This window comes from Oculina patagonica, chromosome 6 (genome assembly GCF_052425735.1).
Source record: "Oculina patagonica isolate OP01 chromosome 6, crgOcupat, whole genome shotgun sequence".
NCBI lineage: Eukaryota > Metazoa > Cnidaria > Anthozoa > Scleractinia > Oculinidae > Oculina > Oculina patagonica.
The window spans coordinates 33,110,311-33,135,582 of record NC_135763.1 but is presented as its reverse complement, the minus strand read 5'-3'; the positions used below and the strand labels follow the sequence as shown (position 1 = coordinate 33,135,582).

Genomic DNA, 25,272 nt, shown 5'->3' with positions numbered 1-25,272 from the left:
TTTAATATGTTAGATGATCAAAACCAAAAAGTTAGTTTTGACAGGGCGATTGCAGAAGAATCTCGGGAAGTTTTTTAAGCATGTTAATTCCATCAGTAATGCACAATGATAGTACTACTTAAGTTTATCCAATAAACCGTAAAGCGGCCTTCACACGACAAACTGTTGGCCAACTCGTGTTGGTAAACTCAAGCTGGTGAATGTGAACGACGCAACAACGGCAAACAAGTTGGCCAACTGTTGGCGACAAAATAGAACTTGTCTCTATTCTCACCAACAGTTTGCCAACTTGTTTGCCAACTGTTGTTGTGTCGTTCACACACACCAACTTGAGTTTGCCAACATAAGTTTGCCAACTTAAGTTTGTCGTGTCAAGGCCGCTTAAATACTACTTTAGTTTATTCAGCGCACCACATTAGGAACCAGCAGAATCGCTTACGCCTGCACGGAAAAATGAACAGCTTGTCTGAAGAATATGTTATTAAACTGTAATTCTGAGCTATAAAGTACGACTAGGAGTTAACTGTTACATTTTAACAGGTATTTTTACATAAACTCATCAATGGTGTACGAATCAGCCGTGCTTGGCAAGCTTGGCAGCAAGGAATTGTGAGATTAGAGCACCTAAGCTTCTATAACAGAAAATTGAGTGTTAAAATGAAAAAGAGAGTACGCATTTTTTTATTTTGGGGGGGATTGTGATTTGATGGTTCCTCCTGCTTTTTAATCTTTTAAGACCTAATATCAACTACATAAATCATTTCTCGACTCTTGGCGATCCATATCTTTAATCTATACTCATAACATGGTGATCGCTATCACTGGCGTAAAATTTTTTATAAATAAACTGCTCGAACATCAAGACTTTTCACTGGCCACAAAACAATAATGTAGCTGCTGACTGTGACACTACAACGTCTGTAATGTAATAAAGTTTATTCCTTTTTTTTCTATTTTGTTACTTTTTTACTACAGAAAATAGTTGCTACACATCTATGCCTGGTTACCGTTAGTTTCCCCAACCGTTAACTTTTCCTTACTTTGAATAAAAACCATCTCCACTCCATAGCCTTGCACTGGATGTGAGACACTGAAATTAAAATTGCTAAAATTCTGACGGCAAGTTTCAGTTTTGGTAATCAGAAGCTTCCCATTATTTTAATCGCATGCTTTGCACGACCTTTAATCTATTAGGTGTTTTTATATAAAAAAATAAATGGTAAATACTTCAGATTATCACTTCAGCTATAAAATTTTCCAGGAAAACCGGGTACTTGCACAATTTACAAAACTGCACATCCCGTTACAATTATTTTCTTATCTAAACTAGCAAAATAAGAAAACGTTTATCCAAATTTGGGATAAAAAATGTATAACAAAACTGCCTTTTAGTGTGACAGATTAGTTTATAGTCCAGTTTCTTGAATTCTTTAATGCGCTTTAGACTGGACTTCGGGAAAAACTCAAGTAGATAGACTGAGAGACGCGACTAGTAGCTACTTACAAAGAAAGTTCATGCATGACCTTAGCCATGCACTGAAACACACAGCTTTGTCGCTCATATTCACTGTCAGAGTCATGTCAAACACTATTCTACTTGAAAATAAATGAAGAAGCGTTCTCAAGTCAAATACCGGTATTCTGGAAGGTCATGGGTTCCACTCCCGTTGGGGGAACTCGGGAAATCTTTTCCCCGTTTATTTTCACTTTATCTAAGTCACCATTCCACTTAAAGGGACATAGACAGCGTTCAGACCGCGCTGACCTGGACACTAGTTTTCACGTTTTGAAAAAAGTCCACCTTAACCCGAAATCAAAAATACGCGTTGAGAACCTTCAGAAATCTGCTTCAATCTTCTCAGTGTTTTTTTTTTCCTAAATTTTCCCATTTAGTGAAACACTGAGAAGATCGAAGCAGATTTCTGAAGGTTCGTTTAGAAAAAAGTCCACCGTTCAAAACGTGAAAACTAATGTCCAGGTCAGCACGGTAAGAACGCTGACGATGTCCCTTTAACAACTATTCTACTTGTTGAAGTGATCTGTGACAAGTGCATCATGGGATGCTACTGAATTTCAACCGGTTTCTTGTTGAGGCTCAGAAAGAGCCTCAAAGCCTTGCTCGGAGCCTTCTGCAGTCTGTTAAAAAGAACCAAAGAAACCTATATTCAATTGGAGTGAATAGGACAAAATTAAATTTTCCAGCTTATTAAAATAGTCAATATTAGCTATATATGCTACTTTTCAAATCAGAGGGTAGATATAATAAAGTGATGTATGTATTTTACGAAAAAATGGCCGTAAAGCATGATCACAACTCGTTTACTTCTGCACGGTAACATCTGCAGCTAGCGTGCATCTTTAGTTTTAGAATCTCGTCATCGTTGTTCATTAGACATGTTGGAAATCTAAACACGATATTCTATCTGGACTGCATGAAAGTGAAAAGATTAACGATAATTCAGCTGACGGACTGAGTATTATGTACTCGTATAATTTTTAAAGTGCATGGTCAAGTGCGCAAATTCCTACTTAGGTGGAAACAATTTCAGGTATCATCTACGAATTAAAAGTTTGATAGAATAGCTTACGGACGGACTAGAAGAGAAACTGAGGGAAGACTGGTTTTGCAACTTCAAGATGGCGATCAGATCAGCGAACAATATTATCCAGCGCTCGCCTACCAAAAACGCCTGCACTACACACTGTTAACAGCAACAACAAGCAACAATTCCTTCTTGATAAATAAGACTAAATGCAACTCACCTCCTGACCCTCATTACGGCAATCACACCAAGGCCCAGTGATCGCCTCCTGTCGTCGAGGCCACCGGCTGGCTTCCTCCAGCTCTCTTGTTTGCTCTCTTGTTTCTCGTCTCTTCCTTGCTCTCTGTTCTCTTATTTCGCGTTCTTTTCTTTCTATTTCACTTTCAAACTCTTCCCGTTCTTCTCTTTCCCTGAGCACTCTTTCGGCCAAAGGACAAGTCTCTTCAACGCTTTGTTTCAAGACAGGAAATGGGCTGTTTGTGGACTTACATGAGTCAGTCTGGCCAAAATCGGTGTTCATCACAGAACTTCTTGAACTATCAGAAAGCAAAAGAAAGAACAGAAAAAGAAACAATTATATGAGGTGGTTAAATACGAAATAAAAAAACCGCACGACTAAAAAAGAAGAGACAGTTGGATAAAACATACACGTATTTTGGTCTGCAACAGTATCCGCAAATTGTGTTGCGTGTAATCTGTAAAAATAAAAACAGACGTACATAACAGCGGTTAGAGTGACTGTTGTAAAATTCAAGTAAGCCTTCCATTATGAATTAACCATACATTTACAAGGGAACCTTTTTTCTTGGCCACCCTTGTACAAATACTAGCCAAAAAATACAGTACATAGGAGATAAATTTATTGTTATTAAATTATATTGAAAGACAAACGTCTTTCGGAACGGTTACAAGTGATACAATATTGAGAGATTTCATTTCATTGTAGTAAGGTTCAAGTAAGCGCTCACATATCGTGTGGCAGCGTTTTCCAATTTTTTTGTTCGAGAAAAGGGAAGTTTTTTGTTACAATCTGTTCAAGCCCTCTAAAAGCAAGCATCTACTGGAGTTTCTAAGGTTATATACACTGGATGGACGGACGGACGGACGGACGGATAGAAGTGAGCAATTAAGGGTTAGGGTTAAGTCAAATCTAGCACTTTGCCCAAGAATCTACTCTAAATAATTTAAAATAAAAGCTACTCACTTTCTCATTAAGACTTGTGCACCCAGGTCCAGGAATTGCTTCCTGTTGTTGTGGCCACTTGCTAGCTTCATCCATTTCGCTTGCCTCTTTTTCTCTCCTTTCTCTTGCTCTTTGTTTTCTTATTTCTTTTTCCCTTCTCTTCATTTCTCTCCGAAACCGTTTTCGCTCAGCTCTTTCCTCCATCACTCTGTGCATTAAAGCTGTTGCTCTGGCGACTCCTTGCTCTGTTGCGAGACGACTATTGTTCGTAGACTCCAATGACTCAACAATATGGTCGTTTATACACGGAGGAAGAGAGGTTGGAAACAATGATAATGCTACTTCAGTATTCTGAGGAATAAATACACAAAAAGGACTGTTGTCTATAGCCTGGTTTTCACTTGCGACGCAAGCACAAGCGCAAGCATAAGCGCAAGGATAACAGCTCTTAATTATTTCACCGTGAAAACGGCTTCGACTCAAGCACAAGCACATTGCATTTTGATGCTTGTGCTTGTGCTTGCCGCAAGCACAAGCACAATGATCAACATTTATCCTTTTTGCGTGACTGCGCCAGTGCTTGCGCTTGTGCTTGCGTCGCTAGTGAAAACCAGGCTTATCGCATCAACATCAACCATCGTGTCATAGAACTGATTTCACTGCCCATGTATTAGAAGATATGCAGGGAATTCATTGTAAGGACACGTTCATCTGTTGCTTGCGCTCATGATTTTCTACTCCTACTAGTACAAAAGCTAGGGACTAATTCGAAAACTTGACGGTACATTTAGCCTAGACCGAGCTATATCGGGCTAGACGGGGCTATATTGGGAAGGGGTTGGGTGGCGCATGCTAAGTGTAAAGATATACCTCTCTAAATCTCCCTGTGGGTCGATTACGTGTTGAACTCTCCCGAATGCGGGCAAGCGACTGGAAAAGCAAGGCTGGGTCTGTAGTGTTTCTTGCTAGAAACCCGTCTGTCAATCCATTAGTTTCGTTGTCCATTTATTTCCGGAGAATCAAAGCTGTAAACAAGAACCAAATTAAGACAAAAATCTAATAATTATTTATTAAAAAGTGGGCGAGTTAGTATTTAGTAACCCCGATTCCGCGTGTTCTGCTAGGAGAGAAGGAGGAACATCTTTCTGGCTAAACATGATTATCGGAATGATTATCGGATCGAAGGAAAGAAGCCTGCAAATAATTGTAAAAACTTCAAAGTGAACAAAGAAACGTGACTTACAGTCGGCCAAACGAATTTCGGACGCTTTTACGCGCAGTTGTTTGGTTTTGTTGATTCTCCATCGAAAGAAATCTAAAACAGTTTTTGTCAAAAAGTGCATCCATTTTAATTACATTATTAGGGAAATCACCGACATTACGTCAGCAGGTTTTATAATGCAGCTGAAACGTTTAACAAAAGTTTCCATTTTAGTGATAAAAGTAGAAAACATTTTGCCATTTTCTTAGGCCCAGTAAATAAAAAACAAATGTTTCCCTTCCCTGCTCGCTTCACTGGGGGCCGCCTCTCTTTTTTTTATTATTTGTTATTGGAAAAGTTGCAACGAACAAAAACCAACAGGCGTTATTCCTCAATTAAGAACAAAAAAAAATTCTGTAAGACATGGCTTTTGTCTGCGTTGTAATACAAACTCAGGCCAAAATTTTAAAGCCTCGGCACGCCAGGTCTGTACTGGATAGGTCAATTCCCTTGCAGGATTTATTTTGCAAATTCTCTTCAGGAGAATGTGAGGATGGAGGAAATAACAAATAACAAAAAAAACCGCCCGCTCTCTTTTGTATAGAAATCCGGACGAGAAACATTTGTTTTTTCTTTACTTGGACTTACGTGAAAATTTGAACACTCGGCACACAGACATAATTTACACTACACCCCTACCGTCATCGGTCAATTATACTTCAGACATGCACTGAAACCATACCTTTCCATATCTCCAAATTAATATAGCAAGGCATTCTCTTCTACACAACTGACACAAAAATAAACCGGTAGTTGCAATACACCAGGCAGTTCAAGAGAAGGCGACGCCAATTGATGAAGTTGACGCCGAATCCTCGCTTTCAAATCGCGTTTTCGCTACACAATGCAACTGAACATGAAAACGTAGGAATCATTTCCGAATGCATTGTATGGACTAATTAAGGGTCGTTAAACGCGCACAAAAGCGGAAAATATCTAAACACACAACTAATATCGATCGCGGCAAATGAGAGAAAACGTCAAGGTTCGATGGCTTGTCTTGTTCGAACTGACGTCATTTGAGTGACGTTTCGGAAAAGTGAAGTTTGTCAAGGGTTTGTTTATAATCAGTGTTCTTATTTATAACGGTTCACTGGGCCAATTCACACGCTTATGGTGGGAAAAGATCTGACACTAAGGCTTGCTTGCTTCCAAGAAATTCCCTTCACAAAATACGACATTATAACTATAGTTTGCAACATCTTTGCCTTCCATGACTTCGTTACCAAGCTGTCAGTCATGTGCTCTTTGCCTTTGATCAGTTTTCGTGTTTTTTGAAATATAATCCCTTTGAGGGAAAAAAACTACGAAAAAGCGAGACTGTTGCCGTGTATTTGAAAGAAAATTATCCGACTTCTTTTGCAAAACAACCACCCAAAACTGCGATCGTTTTCAAAAATTGTGCTGGGTAGCTATACAAGTTTTTATCCGTCAGCTCTGTTGAAACCGTACACCTAGATCGGGTTATTAAACGTACCTTGATGAGCTTCTACTCTGTTATCTGTATACTGAACAAGCAGTGTTTTGAAACGCTCGCTGTAATTTGCACCCACTCCTGATTTCTCGATCACACATCTTGCTCGAAAGACCCCAATCCTAGCGTAATTGAAGCAAGTAGCCAGCCAATAAAAACGCCTGATTAGCCTGATTGACTTATCAACAACCACTAGCTGATACACGGACCAATCGACGATTAATGTTCAACTTTAATGGAGGAAATAACAAATAACAAAAAAAAAAACCGCCCGCTCTCTTTTGTATAGAAATCCGGACGAGAAACATTTGTTTTTTCTTTACTTGGCCTTACATGAAAATTTGAACACTCGGCACACAGACATAATTTACACTACACCGCTACCGTCATCGGTCAATTATACTTCAGACATGCACTGAAATCATACCTTTCCATATCTCCAAATTAATATAGTAAGGCATTCTCTTCTACACAACTGACACAAAAATAAACCGGTAGTTGCAATACACCAGGCAGTTCAAGAGAAGGCGACGCCAATTGATGAAGTTGACGCCGAATCCTCGCTTTCAAATCGCGTTTTCGCTACACAACTGAACATGAAAACGTAGGAATCATTTCCGAATGCATTGTATGGACTAATAAAGGGTCGTTAAACGCACACAAAAGCGGAAAATATCTTAACACACAACTAATATCGATCGCGGCAAATGAGAGAAAACGTCAAGGTTCGATGGCTTGTCTTGTTCGAACTGACGTCATTTGAGTGACGTTTCGGAAAAGTGAAGCTTGTCAAGGGTTTGTTTTATAATCAGTGTTCTTATTTATAACGGTTCACTGGGCCAATTCACACGCTTACGGTGGGAAAAGATCTGACACTAAGGCTTGCTTGCTTTCAAGAAATTCCCTTCACAAAACACGACATTTTAACTATAGTTTGCAACATCTTGAAAAAGTTAGCGTGACTTTTCATTAATTTCATGCATGGCAACGACAGTTATTTTGACTGGAAGAAGAGCTAAACGATGGCCTTTGTTTTCGCTGAGTTCTGCTCACAAAATTAGAAGAAAAAAATATCGTTTAATAGTCATAACTTAATTGAGGACGAATGGCTTAGTTGGCAAAAGTCCACGGAACGGCGGAACAAACAACACAACTTTTTAACTTCTATGCTTAACTTCTCGTGACATGATGATGTAATCACTCGGGGATTCCCCTGTCACCAATTAACAATTAAATGGCCTGATTGGCTAAAATTATTCCGATGACAATCAACAAACCAATCAAGTGTGAGTTGAAAGAAAATGTATTCATAACACAGCTACAAAGACACAAGAAAGACCACAGACCTTTCACTTGCTAACTTATGGCTAAGTTAGCAAGACAAATAGAACACCAGAAACGCGTTCGTTTGTTATCGTTAAACAAGGGATCTAGACGGCTCCTATGCATGCTTAGATTAAACCTGTTGCTAAAAGTATATCAGGAATGAAAGGTGATACAAAAAATCTACCACGGATTGCGCAAAACAGCTTCGTACGTAACTTGAGGTGCTGTACCGCTGTCTATAAACAAATGCAAGGCGATTTAGTCAGGTTGCTTCCCGTCCAGTTCATCTTTGAGCTGATGTAGCTATGCGTCAGTTATATGATATAAAGTGTGCCGTAAATTAGTTAAGCTCAAAATTCCTTACAAATATGCCTTGGATTGGCCTGTATGTACTACCCGTAATGTTAAGCGTTTTTTTCTTAATCATAGAAATAATTTTGTGGTAAAATTTGGTACTCACCGTTTTTTCTTATAGCTCTTATAGGCCTTAGGATGTCTACGCTAAGCCGCGATACGTTGTTTGCACCACTTACTATGTTTGCACAATCATCACGGAATGATGCCTTGTATGTGCTTTGCCAAACACATACTAGCCTTCGAGTCAGAATCTCAGAATGCAGCAGGCTTCCTTCTATCACCCACGCTATGCGTGAACGTACAAACGCCCACGCATTTCAGTATGTTTTTGTTGAGTCAACCATGATTCAATCATTTAGGTATTCATGGTATTCATTCTCAGACGAAACTAAACAGATGAAATTTATTACTCATATCAATACAAAGCGAGTGCGTTGCCGCGTGCGAGAGAGCGAGGGAACGAGCGGACAGGACTGGTACAGCAGTGAGCGAGTGGCAAACATTTTACTTTCGACATGTTAAAGAATTTGAAACTACGCGTATGCTGTTTCAGATCACTTAGTTCAGCAAAGTGATACAAAACTAGACTGAGACATTGTTAATAAAGGGGGGCCTGAATGGGTGAATTGGGAACTGGGATATATTTGGGCAAATTTTCACTAGGAAAACGGCATTTGGGTCACTAGGAGTGGGAATCACAAACCAAAAAAATGGAACTGGGACTCGTATTTGAAAACATTTGAGAAAACAATAGGCTAGGAAATAAGATTTGGGAAAAATTTGAGCTGGAAAATTGGATTTATTACCCACCTTGCCCCCTTCCACAGAACTCTCAAATAGTAAACGTTGAAAGTACATTTACCAATTATCTTAGTTCTATCGCAAAATTTTATAGAAAATATGCCTCTTCAACTAGGCGAATAGAAAACGCAAAAAATAAAACACGAGAAACAAAGGCAGGTAAGAAAAAAGAAAAACATTACAGTTGTAATAGCGTGGGCAGCCGTAGTGTTATCGATTCCCAGCAGTAGCTAAGAATACATCTTAGTTGCCGTTGTTGTTTTAAACCTTACGATCTTTTCGCGTTCTTACTGAATCTTTATGGTCTGATAGCGGTTTTGTTACACAACATTCATATATCGTGCACAGTTTTTTCGCTAAACGCTCAAAAAATGACGTTGTAAAATTGGGTACTTACAATTTTGATTGAAAGGGGTTCACGTTGTAACTTTGCTTTATTCTCCGTTCAATTTTACGATTGACTAATAACTTTTTTCAACTTCAGCACGAGAGGCTTTTTGTCTCTCTTTGTAAGCAGTCAGATGTCCAGTTGTCATCCTGTTCCTCAATATACTTCACAACAAAAATTTAAAACAAATATTTCTGCTTTTTTTCTAATTATATCCCATTTTCTATTCTATGTCCAGTTGTCATTATGTATGTTTTACCTCCCTATCGGCTCACAACAAACATTACCGCTTTTGCCTTAACCCATCCATAGTTTTATAATCTTTCGCTTTTTTTAACCGTCACTTCTGAAGATGCGTGCTGTAGCATGCGAAATGTCAAGTAAATTTAAGATTCTTTTTTTCAAACCATGCATGCGTAGTCCATTTGTTATGTTTGTTCAGTTTGTTGCCGCTGTTTGTATTTTATTTCTTGTGAAACTTCATTAAATTCTTACCGATGATCGATTTACCAAAACGATGTTACCAGGTTCATGATCTGCAGCGAAGTACGAGCATCCGAGTCTCCCATATTTTACCTGCTTCCTTCCCTGGAACAAGCAATGTTGTCACTGCTACACACTACATACTCAGGATATACGCAAAGTGTTAACTGATGAGTTCAGCAGTGTGAACACGGACGATTTACGCTGGAAACAGTACTGTGTATCACATGGACGTACAGACGTAGCTATTGTAGTACAACGTACAATGATCACACTAGTCACGGAGTATTCAAGCTAAAACTACTGCCGTGGAAGATTCCAGAAGAAACCTCTTCATTATCCGGCATCATCACTTCCAGGTGCGATAATTTGTAGGATATGAATTGAATTTTTTCACACGAACAGCCTGTGTACTGGGTCAGCGAGCTAAATGTACCGATATACATATTTCAGTAGTTTTCATTTGTTATTACGTGACGCTTGAAAAAGTTAGCGTGACTTTACATTAATTTCGCATGGCAACGACAGTTATTTTGACTGGAAGAAGAGCTAAACGATGGCCTTTGTTTTCGCTGCGTTCTGCTTACAAAATTAGAAGGAAAAAATATCGTTAAATAGCCATAACTTAATTGAGGACGAATGGCTTAGTTGGCAAAAGTCCACGGAACGGCGGAACAAACAACACAACTTTTTAACTTCTATGCTTAACTTCCGTGATATGATGATGTAATCACTCGGGGATTCCCCGTGTCACAAATTAATAATTAAATGGCCTGATTGGCTAAAATTATTCCGATGACAGGATGACAATCAACAAACCAATCAAGTGTGAGGTGATAGAAAATGTTTCATAACACAGCTACAAAGACACAAGGAAGACCACAGACCTTTCACTTGCTAACTTATGGCTAAGTTAGCAAGACAAACTGAACTCTAGAAACACGTTCGTTTTTTATCGTTAAGCGAGGGATCTAGACGGCTCCGATGCATGCTTAGATTAACTTTACTTACTTACTTATTCCTCTTCGTCCCTGGTGGGACATAAGGCGCCAACGATCATTCATCTAAGGGCCTGTTTACAAGCTGTTTACAAGCAGGCGGGTAACCCTAGCACATAGGGTTACCCTAGCACCTCAGGGTTACCCTAGCGCTCCCACATTTCTTCTTTTTTTCATCGACGTGTTTACAAGGCGCTAGGGTTACCCTAGCAGCTAGGGTAACCCTAGCACTCAGCTAGGGTTACCCTAGCTGCTAATTATTAATTTAAATTAATAATTAAATGCAATTCAGCTCAGTTGATCAAAAGTCCACGGACCGGCGAAACAAATAACATTATTGTAATTAGTCAGGGGATTTGATTGGCTGAAATTATTACGATGACAATCAACATACCAATGAAGTGCGAGTTTAAAGAATCTGTATTCAAATCACAATTACAAAGACGCAAGGACGGTCACAGACCTTTCACTTGCTAACTTATGGCTAAGTTAGCAAGACAAACAGACCTCCAGAAACGCGTTCGTTTTTATCGCAGAACGAGGGCTCTAGACGGCTCCGATGCATGCTTAGATTAAACCTGTTGCTAAAAGTATATCAGAAATGGAAGGTAATACAAAAATTCCACCACGGATTGCGCAAAGCAGCTTCGTACGGCGCTGTACCGCTGTTTATAAACAAGTGCAAGGCGATTTTAATAGTTCGTTGCTTCCCGTCCAGTTCATCTTTGAGCTGATGTAGCTATCCGTCCGTTATATGGTATAAAGTGTGTCGTAAATTAGTTAACCTCAAAATTCCTTACAAATATGCCTTGGATTGGCCTGTATGTTACTACCCATACTGTTAAGCGTTTTTTTTCTTAGTCATAGAAAAACTTGGTACTTACAGTTTTTCTTATAGCTCTTATAGGCCTTAGGATGTTCACGCTAAGCCGCGATGCGTTGTTTGCACCACTAGCTATGTTTGCACAATCATCACGGAATGATGCCTTGTATGTGCTTTGCCAAACTGCTCTTCACCTTTATACTAGCCTTCGAGTCAGAATCACAGAATGCAGCAGGTTGCCTTTGCCGCCACTTACGACCGCTGTGTGTCAACGTCAAACGCCCACGTTAACGTATATTTCAGTATGTTGAGCCAACCCAATCAATCATTTAGGTATTCATGGTATCCATTCTCAGACGAAATTAAACAGATGAAATTTATTTCTCATATCAATACAAAGCAAGTGCGCTGCCGCGCGCATGCGAGTGAGGGAACGAGCGGACAGGACTGGCGCAGCAGCGAGCGAGTGGCAAACATTTCACTTTCGACATGTTGAAGAATTTGAAACTACGCGTATGCTGTTTCAGATCACTTAGTTCAGCAAAGTGATACGAAACTAGACTGAGGCATTGTTAATAGAAGGGGCCTGAATGGGTGAATTGGGAACTGGGATATATTTGGGCAAATTTTGGGTCATTGGGACTTGGAATCACAAACCAAAAAAACGGAACTGGGACTCAAATTTCAAAAGATTTGGGAAAACAATAGGCTAGGAAATAAGATTTGGGCAAAATTTGAGCTGGAAAATTTGCTTTATTACCCACCCTTGACCCCTTCCGAAGAACCCTCAAATAGTTACGTTGAAAGTACATTTACCAATCATCTGAGTTCTGTCGCAAAATGTTATAGAAAATATACCTTCTTAACTAAGCCAATAGAAGACGCAAAAAATAAAAAACAAGAAACAAAGGCAGGTGCGAAAAAAGAAAAACAATACGGCTGTAACAGCGAGGGCAGCCGTAGTGTTATGCGAAGTTCGAGCATCCACATCTCCCATATTTCACCTGCTTCCTTCACTGGAATAAGCATTGTTGTCATCGCTACACACTACATACTCAGGATATCACTTTGACTGCTTTGATTCAATATTTCTACGTCCTCCGCAAAGTGTTAACTGATGAGCATTCAGCAGTGTTAACACGGATGATTTAATTTACGCTGGAACCAGTATTGCGTATCACATGGACGTACTCGACGTAGCTAGTACAACGTACAATGATCGCACAAGTCACGGAGTATTCAAGCTGAAACTAATCTCTTGGGGTCGAGGTTTTCGGAAGATACCTCTTATTTGTCTTCATCAACCGGCATCATTTATTCCCGTTGGGATAATTTGTAGGATATGAATTGAATTCTTGCATACAAACAGCTTGTGAACTGGGCCAGCGAGCTAAATGTACCGGATAGCAAAGTTTTTGGTTTCTTTCCCCAATACAGGGACTGTCTGATAAGATTTACATATTTAGTTTTAATTCGTTCGCATCCATGAAGCTGTTTTTCATTTGCAAAATGTAACGTGACGCTTAAAAAAAGTTAGCGTGACTTTTCATTAATTTCATGCAACGACGGTTATTTTGACTGGAAGATGAGCTTAACGATGGTCTTTGATTTCGCCGCGTTCTTCACGAACTAGAAAAAAAAATATCGTTTAATAGTCATAACTTATTTGACGACAACTGGCTCAGTTGATCAAAAAGTCCACGGACCGGCGGAACAAATAACACAGCTTTTTAATGTCTATGCATCATCGGCCTCTTCGTGTTATGATGATGTAATCGGTCAGGGGATTCCCCGTGCTACAAATTACGATGACGATGACAATGAACAAACCAATCAAGTTTAAGTTAATAAAATATGTATTTAAAACACAACTACAAAGACACAAGGAAGACTACAGACCTTTCACTTGCTAACTTATGGCCAAGTTAGCAAGACAAACCGAACTCCAGAAACGCGTTCGTTTTTTATCGTCAAAAGAGGGAACTAGAAGGCTTCAATGCATGCTTAGAGTAAACTTGTTGCTAAAATCATATCAGAAATGAAAGGTGATTCAATAAATTCTACCACGAATTGCGAAAAACAGCTTCGTAGGGCGCTGTACCTCTGTTTATAAACAAGTGCCAGGCGAATTAGTCCGTTTGCTTTCCGCCCAGTTTATCTTTGCGCCAATGTTAGTATATTCAGTTAACCACAGCCCATGATCAGTTAAATGATATTTTTTAACCTTAGAATTCCTTACAAATATGCCTTGCATTCGCCTGTATGTTCTACCTGTACTGTTTAGCGATTTTTTCAAAAAACTTAGATTGTACCGCTTAAATTAAATCTTCGAAACAATTTAGTGGTAAATCTGGTACTCACGGTTTTTCGTGCAGCTCTTACAGGCCTAAGAATGTTCACGCTATGCCGCGATGCTTTGTTCGCACATCACGGATATGATATGTATTTTGCCAGACTGCACTTCTCTTCACGTATATACTAGCCTGCGAGCGACCTCTATTGTTGAATTCTAACTTTTGCCGTTCTGGCACGGTATAGCAATCTGATCTTGGAAGTCACATGACCAACTGTTTACATAAATGATTAAGAAATACTTAGAAATTATAACTCAAGTACCGTGTAGATTTCCAGCACAAGCTCCAGCCTCAATCCCGCCCCCTCTCCATGGACGCTGTTTTGCCGGGAAATTGTATCACATGGACGTACAGACGTAGCTGCTGTACAACGTACAATGATCACACTAGTCACGGAGTATTCAAGCTAAAACTATTGCCGTGGAAGACTCCAGAACGAACCTCTTCATTATCCGGCGTCATTAATTTCCGGTGCGATAATTTGTAGGATATGAATTGAATTCTTTCACACGAACAGCCTGTGAACTGGGTCAGCGAGCTAAATGTACCGATACTGAAAGAAGAGCTAAACGATGGCCTTTGGTTTCGCTGCGTTCTGCTCAAAAAATGAGAAGGAAAAAATATCGTTAAATAGTCATAACTTAATTGAGGACGATGGCTTAGTTGGCAAAAGTCCACGGAAAGGCGGAACAAACAACACAACTTCTTAACTTCAGGTCTATGCATAACTTCCGTGATATGATGATGTAATCACTGGGGGATTACCCGTGTCACCAATTAACCTTTAAATGGCCTGATTGGCTACAATTATTCCAATGACAATCAACAAACCAATCAAGTGTGAGTTGATAGAAGATGTATCATAACACAGCTACAAAGACACCAGAAAGACCACAGATCTTTCACTTGCTAACTTATGGCTAAGTTAGCAAGACAAACTGAACTCCAGAAACGCGTTTGTTTTTTATCGTTAAACGAGGGATCTAGACGGCTCCGATGCATGCTTAGATTAAACCTGTTGCCAAAAGCATATCAGAAATTAAAGGTTACACAAAAATATACCACGGACTGCGCAAAACAGCTTCTTAATAAGGCACGGTAACTTTGTTTATAAACAAGTGCAAGCAGACAAGCGGGCGATTTAGTCCGTTTTCTCTCCGTCCACTTCATGTTTGTCCCAATCAAGCTGTCCGTCAGTTTTGCCGAATAAACTGTGCCACAAATTAGTTAACCTCAAAATTTTCTACAAATGCGCCTTGATTGGCCTGTATGTACTATCCGTACTGTTCAGCGTTCTTTCCAAAAAAAGTTCACGGACCGGCGGTATATATATATGCATATTTGTTTAAATTCTTTCTTGAGTAAAATGTATTTCGTAGAGCGCTCAACTCATTTGATTGAGGGAGTGTTTATTTAGATTTGTTCGTTAGAAATCTTAGGCCTAGTTCAGACATCGTGCTCCTGCCGTGCCGAACTAAATTGTAATTAGGTTCGACTGTAGCACGGCAGAAGCACGACTCTGATTCAGACGTCGTGCCAGAGTCGGACCAAATTCAGGAGTACTGAATCTACGTGACAATTAGTCAGCGGTGATCCAACAAAAATGGCGCCGTTTTCCAAATTGCAGCAAAAGCTCAAAGAAAAGCAACAGAAAAAAACCTTTTTCTTTTGCGAGTACGGCGAATGTTTGTTTGTTTGCCCGACTAGTTTCCGAAAACTTGCTTATTTCGGATTCAGACCCACTAGCTTCTTCTTTGCCCTGCTCCCTGTCATTAGTGTCATCTACTTCGTTGAATGAAACATCCTCGACGTGCTTTTTTTGCAGAAAAAAAAAATCATTATATTTCTTTGGCTGGCTGCCATGGTTTTTGCCGTCTGGCAAGAATAAAATTCAATTGGCATACTTTTCCAGGGTCTTCTCCGTTTTCAAAATGGCGGCTAAAAACGGAGAAGACCCTGGGAACGAGGTTGTGCGCATACTCCGTAATGGAGAATTATTCTCGGGTCTCCTCAAAACTCCTCGCGGGAACGTAATCCCGCCAAAATACATTAATATAATTTATGAATTTGGTTTGGTGCGGCAAAAGCACGACGTTTGAACCGCTGCCGTGCCAGAGTCGTGCGGCACGACATGCCGTGTCGAACTAAATTGCTTTGCCGAACTCAATTCAAAAGTTTGATTCAGACGCCGTGCTTTTGCCGTGCTTTTGTCGAACTTAATTCCTGAATTTAGTTCGGCACGGCAGGAGCACGATGTCTGAACTAGGCCTTAGAAACACTATAGTGGTAAATTTGGTACTCACAGTTTTCCTTACATCTCTTACAGGCCTTGGGCTGTCCACGCTTTGCCGCCAGACTGCTCTTCGCATGTAAACTAGCCTGCGAACAGGCTGTCTTGTTAATCACGCACAAGCTGTGCCGCAAAGATAAAAAAAAATGCTTGAACTGAAAGACGTTTGAATTCTTCTATGATATGTTCGAACAACAATGCCCAGGATACACCTTCTACTCATCAGGCAACTTCATGCAAAAAAGCCGATATCTCGCCTTTGAGTACCAGTGTCTCAGATTCGTCTCAACGGGTGGTATATGAAAAGCCCGCACAGGTCGATATTATAATTGTACAGTTACAAAACCGCAGAGCGAGTAAGTCAGAATGCCTAGTACAAGGAATAGAAGCCGGCTATCTGATCAGTCAAGCAGTAAGTTCACCGCAAGCTATTTCGAGAAAAAAGCCTTGACATTCCGGGTGAAAGGGTGTAAGCTTAAAACGAAGAAACCGCCGAACGGCAAGAAAGTGATCAATGAACAACTTGAAGATGGCCAGGACGAAGGTATGTTTTGAACATAAATTATATTTTGATACTACAAAAATTTAATTACCCTTTTTTCATTAGACATGGAACAAAAGTGATGTCAACTGCAGTGTGGTTGAATACGAACGCTTTTTTACGATAAGCAAAGATCTGTAGTTTTTTTTAGCTGTTATCAAATTAAATGTCAGTGCATTACAAGCCGTTACAATCTTACAAAACGAACAATTCATTGCATAAAGAGGCACTCAATTATATTCAAGCATATTCAAGCAAGACTATTTTCAAACGTTTTTCAGTTTTTTTTACGCTTCCGTGATAAGTTTCGCTCTGACAGAGTTACGTCACGTGCACTATTTTGCCGGGGGCTATACATGTAATATGTTCCATTTAGAACAAATATTTTTAATGTCTATGTATACCTAAGTTAGCAAGACTAACTGAACTCCAGAAACGCGTTCGTTTTTTATCGTCAAACGAGGGATCTAGACGGTTCCAATGCATGCTTAGATTAAACCTGTTGCTAAAATCATGTCAGAAATGAAAGGTTATGCAAAAAATTCTACCACGCATTGCGCAAAACCGCTTCGTACGGCGCTGCTGTACCGTTGTCTAGTGCCAGGCCAATTAGTCCGTTTCGTTTCCGCCCAGTTCATCTTTGCGCTAATGTAACTATCTGTCAGTTATGCGGTATAAACTGTGAGTATATTTAGTAAACCACAGCCCATGATGATATGATGATATTAGTTAACCTTAGAATTCTTTTCAAATGTGCCTTGCATTTGCTTGTATGTACTACCCGTACTGTTCAGCGATTTTTTCAATATACATAGATTTGTTTCTTCTAAAATCTTCGAAAAAATTTAGTGGTAAATCTGATACTCACGGTTTTTCGTACAGCTCTTACAGGCCTTAGGATGTCCACGCTATGCCGCAATGCTTTGTTCGCACATCACGGAATGATGCCGTTTACAGTATATATTTTGCCAGACTGCCCTTCTCTTCACGTGTATACTAGCCTGCGAACGGCCTCTATTGTTTATCAGTCTTTATATCACCGGCACGACAGTTTAAGGCCTTGTCCATAAGATCTTTTGTGACGCCATTGTTTACATTTTGCCTCATTAACATACGACTTTGTCCACAGAAGGCATCATGCTATTTACCATTTTAATAAGTCGAGACACCATTTTGAATATTTAACTTTCCGCGAATGACGTTGTTGATGAAAGATTCATCTGCGCCTCGACGTATTAAAATGAAGTGTCTACCATTGTAATAAGCCGAGGTGTCATTTTGAATATTTTATTAATTACGTCATTCGCGGAAAAATAAAAATTCAAAATGGCCCCTCGACTTATTAAAAGGGTGTATACAGCTATTTCAGTTAACGTTATCCGGATCAAGGCTTAAAGACAAGACTGAAAGGCAGTATGGGTAGAAGAAGAGGGCAACTGCACGTGCTGAATACTAAATTATATAATGACATGACAAAAGCGAATTTGCACGTTTTCTATTTCTTCAAACATGTGAATCAAGGTGGTTTTAGCCACACTGAATTTTAGAAGAATTTTCAAAACTCAGAACCAAGCGACAATGAAAGTAAAGCTACAGAAAGTCCTCCTCAGAGGAAAAAAGAAACTCGTGAATTCTCCACGTGCGAAATACAAATTTGTACATTTAATGAAGCTTATATGCAAATTTGTAGTGAATACCCAGAACCAACACCATACGGTCTTGCCTTTTAGCTTTGAACCGACAACGTTTATTGAAATAGCTGTATACAAATTGACTCCAGATATTTCAAGCGCTTGTGAAACTAAATAAACGGTGAAATTTTCAGCTCTTTGCGCGCAATATTCGAGGAGAAATAAGCGTTCAAAAACTGCAAAATTTCTGGGTGGCAAAAAGGCTAATGAGCCTATACATTCTTTGTAAAATATCGACTTTTCAAATCTGCGTGACAGAAAAATTATTTAATACATCGGGCTCAAGTTTATAGCGAAAGTTAATTGTACCATATTCTTACAATATTCAGAATTGATATGTTTGTAGCTCGATCAGAAAATAAAGGGCTTATGCTAATGAGGAAAATACTGTAAACAAAGATTCCCTTATTGGGCGAATAAATTACGCCCACGCATCCTTTCGTATGTCGATTCTATACAATGACTCGTCATTTCAGTATTCATGGTTGTTTATACTCCCTTATACTATAACTGCCAGTGATCCATAGAAACGCAAACTCGACAAACGACTGGCAAGGCATTACTGCGGTCATTTCTAGAATTAAGGCAACACTGTAGCGGATTTACAGCCTGACGAAGTTGGCCAAATAACACGTACTAACGCTTTCTATTCGTTTTCACTTGAGGAAATAGGAGGGGCTGCACGCATGAAAACGCGATCGTGTCAACTTCAGTGTTATAGACCATGTCCTTTGCAGCAAGCAGTCCAAAAGTGTGACAACTATTAATTTAGTCACATTCTTTCGTGTTGTCCTTATCCAATCAAAAGCCAAGGATGGCTTGCAGTTGACTACTGATTAGATTGAATCTACACGAAAGAATGTGAATGAATTACAAGGGGTCACACTTTTGGGCTCCTTGTTGTAAGGCATCATTAGAGACTCAAGTGACTCAAATTTATAATATCGTCTTGGGAACCTTCCAGAGGGATCTTCCTGATAATCGGTTATTAGCGAGAAAGTGCGTGATTTTAATTCCCTGTCTTTTGACGCCCAAAAATGATGAAATAATGAAACAAGAAACCATCTCTAGTTTGCGAGCAGACAACCTGTGAAGGTGTGAACAGTGACGGAGAACCTAATGAACCGAGAAGATTTTTTTTTTACTTTTCTTTTCGAGCTATTCATGGTTTACAGTTCCGGATTAAACAGGTCCTTCGCAACGCTTTCGCAGTTCAGTTTTACCTCGCTTTATTTGGCACCTATCCGCGTAAAGAGGTTTTTATTTGTAAAATAAAAGTTTACATGGTTTTAAAGAAGCCAAGAATCAACTAAGTCTCATCGGTGTTGATGTTTATATCTATCTTATAAGCTTAGCGTGATCATCATCGTCATCATCTTAACACACGGTGCTATGACAACAATAGTGCAAGAGTGCAAAATGGCGGTATATACGGTATAAACTGTGCGTATATTTATTAACTTCAGAATTCCTTACAAATGTGCTTTGCATTGGCCTCTACGTACTACCCGTACTGTGCAGCTTTTATTCGATATGCATAGATTTGTTCCGTTTAAATCTTAGAAACAATATAGTGGTAAATTTGGTACTCACGGTTTTTCTTAAAGCTCTTACAGGCCTTAAAATGTCCACGCTATGCCACAATGCTTTGTTCGCACATCACGGAATGATGCCGAATTATTTGTGTTTTGCCAAACTGCTTACTGTATAGACTGTAACCTGCGAGTCATGCACGACCTCGTACGACCTGTGCCGGTGAACGTAAAAACGTACGCCAACGCACTTCAGTATGTTGAGTCAACCCGGGAACAGAGTATGACTCAATCATGTGGTATTCATGGTATTCATTCTTGGACAAAAACAGATGAAACTACATTCACTAGTATCAAAACAAAGTGAGCGTGCTGGTGCTTGCGAGCGAGCGTGGAGGGAACGATTGGTCAGGCCTTGTACAGCAGCGAGCGAGTGACAAACATTTCACTTTCGGCATGTAAAAGAATTTAAAACTACGTATGCTGTGTCAGATCACTTAGTTCAGCAAAGTGATACAAAAATAGACTGAGGCATTGTAATAAGAGGGGCCTGAATGGGTGAAATGGGAACTGGGAAATATTTGGGCAAATTTTCACTGGGAAAATGGCATTTGGGTCATTGGGACTTGCAATCATAAACCAAAAAATGTAACTGGGATTGGAATTGGAAAAGATTTGGGAAACAACAGACTAGGCATAGGATGTGCGCAAAAATTTGAGCTGGAAAATTGGATTTATTACCCACCCTCCCTCCTTCTCCCGTCAGAACCCTCAAATTAATACGTTGAAAGAACAAATACCAATTATCTGAGTGCCATCACCAAATACGAAAAAATGACTCTTCAACTTAGTGAATAGAAAGCACAAGAAATACAACACAAAAAACGAAGGCAGATAAGAAAAAAAGAAAAACATTACAGTTGTAATGGTGGGGGCAGATGAAGTTTGATCTATTTTCAAGCAGAAGAATTCATCGAATCCATCACAGTTTAACCTTAAGATCGGGCGAAACCTTTCGCGTTCTTATTCACTCTTTGTGGTCTGATCGCGGTTTTGCTGTCCATCATTCAAATATATTGTACATTTGTCCCCGAATATTCGAAACAAAGACTTTGTAAAATTGGGTACTTACAATTTTGCTTGAAGGAGGTCCGGGTCCACTTTGCTATATTCTCCGTTCAATTATACAATTGACTAGTAACTTTTTGCAACTTCGGCATGACCACTGTTGTGCCACAGCGCTACCTCTCTCGCGCCCATAGACTGATTTATGACCGCAAGAAGCCTCTTTGCCTCCCTTTGTAAGCAGTCAGACGTTCATCAGTTGTCATCCTGTTCCTCAATATGCTTCACAACAAAGATTAAAAAAAATATTTCCGCTTTCTGGGGTCTTAATACCCGGAATAACCCATATTCTATGTCCAGTTGTCATCGCATGCATGCGTGACCTTGCTTCAGGGCTCAAAAACAAACATTACCGCTTTTGTCTTAACCCATGAACACAAAAGCTATATCCAGTTGTCATCATTAGGGCTTTCCACAAGTTGCTCGGCAACTTTTTGGCAACTTTTCATATTTCGAGCAACTTTTTCCCCTTTGAGCAACTTTTTTCCTCTCGAGCAACTTGTTGCATTTTGAGCAATTTCCAGACCGAAGATCTCCGAAGATTATCCGAGTGTTGTTCAAAGGCCATACGAACGTTTCCGAAAATTTACGAGGTTTACCGAAGATTTTCGAGGAACATCTGAAGAGGTTTCAACTTTCGGCTCATTCTGCCTAAAACATAACAAAACTCGTCAGGAAACATGATGTCATCGATATCGTCATGCACGATTTTTCTCAGTTAAAGACAACCTTGTTATTTAACAAACTTTTCCCTTAATATGTTATTAAGATGCTTCTTTTGCTGTAAAATTGCAGAAAACTGCTTAGAAATCTAACCCTCAAAGGGAAATTAGCATATATTAAGAGAAATTCTCTTGATTAGAAGCAGCGTTTTGGATTTTTTGGAGCAACTTTAGAGCAACTTTTATTAGCTGAAGCAACTTTTTTGGATTTTTGCAGCAACTTTTGAGCAACTTTTTGAGAAATTACGGGCAACTTTTTGGGAAGTCTCGAGCAACTTGTGGAAAGCCCTAGTCATCATGCATGCGTGATCTCGAAATAGGGCTCACAACAAACATTTTACCGCTTTTGTCCCATGAACACAAAAGCTATATCCAGTTGTCATCATGCATGCGTGACCTCGAAATAGGGCTCACAACAAACATTACCACTTTTGTCTTAACCCATATTCTATATCCAGTTGTCCATATTCTATATCCAGTTGTCAGCCAACAAGCATTTCCGCTTTTTGCGATAGGAACGTAGCGAGAAGAGGTGTATTAAAAGCGAGTAGAGGAATAAACATGGTTTAATCATTTGTCGATACTACTGAGTGAGTTTATAATTCGGTACGGCATCTAGATTTTTCATGTATGCCATCCCTTTCCTTGCCAGTAGGGTGCTACGCCTATTTGTCTATATTGTACTGTCAGTGACAAAAAAAACACAACCGCAACAAATGAACTGGTTTCCCGCCGCACTGCGTCGTCAGTATGCTATACATCAACGATTTGTAGCTTTGAGGGTCCCGAAGGCGGGTCCAAAATCCCAGTTCATTAACAAGAAATCCCATTTTCATAAGTACAGGATAAAGTCCTGTACATATAATGACTATAAATTTGGCTTCATCGTTTCTGTGGTAAAAACACCCCCTCTTCCCATTACATGCCACATAAAGACCTCATATCATATTGACTGTATTCTGACCAGCAAGCTATTTCAGAGTTTTAAAAAAATAAACTCTATGAATTCAGGATCCCACGAATATTCTGATGGGGATACATAAACTTGCAGGAATCCTTGAAGGCACTTATAGACGAAAATACCTCAATATTTACTTTATATCTACATCTTGATGTACTAGGTGCATTTCATGAACGAGAGGACCTATTCGCCAATTTTAGTACTTTTTACCGAAAAGCATTAAAATCCCCGTGACAGTGTCCATGTCCCTTTAATGGCACCAGTATCTTGTGAAGTTTCCTCGTCGAGTATAACAGATTCTGCATCAGTAATCATCTCTGTAGATTCGAACTCAAAATCAAGACAAAATTCTTCTGTGTCATATATTCACTGTCCACGCCACTAAGAATTTCATCAACTTCATATATAAAGATCTAGATCAGTCAGAACATCACTTGAATTACGATATCACCAATCATGTGCTGACAAGTTTGCCATGGTTCAAAGGTGAATGAGCCAAATTTATCGACATGTATTCGAACATCTTCAGACCTTCCTCAGAAATATTCGGTTATCTTCGGCAATCTTTAAAAATGTTCGGAAAAGTTCGGAAAATGTTCGGAAACAGTGGTATGACCTTCAGAGACCTTCGGACAACAGTTTGGAAATCTTCGGAAAATGGTCGGAAATCTTTGGAAATCGTTAAAAACTAGTAGGTTTATGTAGTAAACAGAATAATACATGGTTGCTTGGAGATTTTAAATTTATCTTCTTGTGTTTGATTTGAACACTTGAAGATAAATTTCATATCTCCGCGCAACCATGTATTATAACAAACCGCTGTTCACGGACATGTTATGACTGCAGCTGGGGCTTTCCACAACTTGCTCGAGATTTCCTAAAAAGTTGCCCGTAATTTCGCAAAAAGTTGCTCAAAAGTTGCTCCAAAAATCAAAAAAGTTGCTTCTGATACCAAAAGTTGCTCGAAAATTGCTCCAAACGCTGCTTCTAATCAAGATAATTTCTCTAAATATACGCTAATTTCCCTCTGAGGGTAAGATTTCTAAGCAGTTTTATGCAATTTTACAGCAAAAGAAGTATCTTAATAACATATTAAGGGGAAAATTTGTTAACTAACAAGGATTTCTTTAACTGAGAAAAATCGTGAAGATATCGATGACGTCATGTTTGCTGACGAGTTTTGTAATGTTTTTAATGCAGAAAGAGCAGAAAGTTGAAACGTCTTCAGATGTTCCTCGGAAGTCTTCGGCAAACTTCGCAAATCTTCGGAAACGTTCGTTTTGCCTTTGAACAACACTCGGATAACCTTCGGAGATCTTCGGTCTGGAAATTGCCCAAAATGCCACAAGTTGCTTGAGAGGAAAAAAGTTGCTCGAAGGGGAAAAAGTTGCTCGAATCCTGAAAAGTTGTCAAAAAGTTGCCGAGCAACTTGTGGAAAGCCCTAACTGCAGCGTAAAGCCTGGAAAAATACTGACTTTTTGTGCAATCAAAGTGGGATAATTCGAGTATTTGTGTGAAATTATAGAGTCAGAGACTAGCAAGTCTCACAAAGAAGGTGTCCCATTCCCAGTGGTAAAATCCCAGTCCCAGTGCACGAATCCCATTTTCCCAGCCCAAAAAGAGGCAAATCCCAGCTCCCATTTTACCCCTTCAGGACCCTCAGCTTTCTCTAACCATTCGGTCATATTTTTCAAAAACGAATTATTTTTACTTGATTGGCTGAACCATTTGTTGTGGAACTGCTAACTGGTTGCGACAAATGTCAAGGACTTGTCGCTCGTGATCTTTTTTTTTTTACCACTGATATGATACATAATTATGCCATTTACCGAAATCCTTCACTCCCTTGCTTGGCGCGACTCGGACGTAACGGAGGTCATGATTATTTTTGGACTTTAGGCACCTCTGTACCGGATTTACAGTCGACTGAGCCCGGGGGTTAAACAAAAAAATTTGTACTGAGAGGCTCTGCCCCAAAGGTTTGAATTCAAACCCTTACCCTTTCATATCATATACCATTTTTGACTGAAATGGCAACCCTTTCGCATACTTACAGAAGGGATACTGCAACTCTTTATCTTAATTTTTCACTGTCTTGAATAACTCTCAGTTAGATGAATTACCGTCGGTGGGTCTGTTCGAGATTCCCCCCACCCCCCCTACTCCTGGGCCCCAACCCAAATCCTTAATATATAATATAAGCATATAACTTTTTTCGTTTAAAAGGCCGTTCTATCGTCTGCCCGTCCTCTTCTCCCCGGCACATTGCGTGTACACAACCGAAAATAGTAATATTTTTAAAATGAATAAAAGTTACTGTGGTGAATATATGTCTATGCATGAGCTTTTGTCCGATCGAATTCTATAGCTTGGTTGGTAGATAAACAACTCAGCCAGAAACTAGTATCCTAGTATATAA

At 39.5% G+C, this 25,272-nt stretch overlaps 2 protein-coding genes and 1 long non-coding RNA gene across 3 annotated transcripts in view; 1 reads left to right on the top strand and 2 right to left on the bottom strand.

The window, feature by feature from the left end:
* LOC144656658 (uncharacterized) overlaps positions 1–25,272 on the top strand; it is a 523,850-nt gene that overhangs the window by 56,454 nt on the left and 442,124 nt on the right. The gene's annotated exons all lie outside the window — the stretch shown is intronic.
* LOC144656655 (uncharacterized) lies at positions 1,500–3,833 on the bottom strand. The gene is made up of 4 exons (XM_078516903.1): positions 3,748–3,833; positions 3,192–3,238; positions 2,764–3,079; positions 1,500–2,136 (listed from the first exon to the last, which is right to left on the bottom strand). Exons 1-4 carry the CDS (start codon positions 3,820–3,822, stop codon positions 2,074–2,076), a joined length of 501 nt encoding a protein of 166 aa, XP_078373029.1. The 5' UTR covers positions 3,823–3,833; the 3' UTR covers positions 1,500–2,073.
* On the bottom strand, positions 3,829–4,745 carry LOC144656463 (uncharacterized; the record flags this gene model as incomplete). The annotated part of the gene is made up of 2 exons (XM_078516679.1): positions 4,597–4,745; positions 3,829–4,077 (listed from the first exon to the last, which is right to left on the bottom strand). Coding segments are annotated over exons 1-2 (384 nt in total), but the record flags the coding sequence as incomplete, so codon positions are not given.

Excerpts from the sequence above, each read along its gene's own strand:
- LOC144656655 (XM_078516903.1), bottom strand. The coding sequence starts at position 3,822 with ATGGATGAAGCTAGCAAGTGGCCACAACAACAGGAAGCAATTCCTGGA. Across the intron at positions 3,239-3,747 it reads GCACAAGTCTTAATGAGAAA|ATTACACGCAACACAATTTG; the intron begins GTGAGTAGCTTT and ends TTATTTTTACAG. Across the intron at positions 3,080-3,191 it reads TGTTGCAGACCAAAATACGT|TTCAAGAAGTTCTGTGATGA; the intron begins GTATGTTTTATC and ends GCTTTCTGATAG.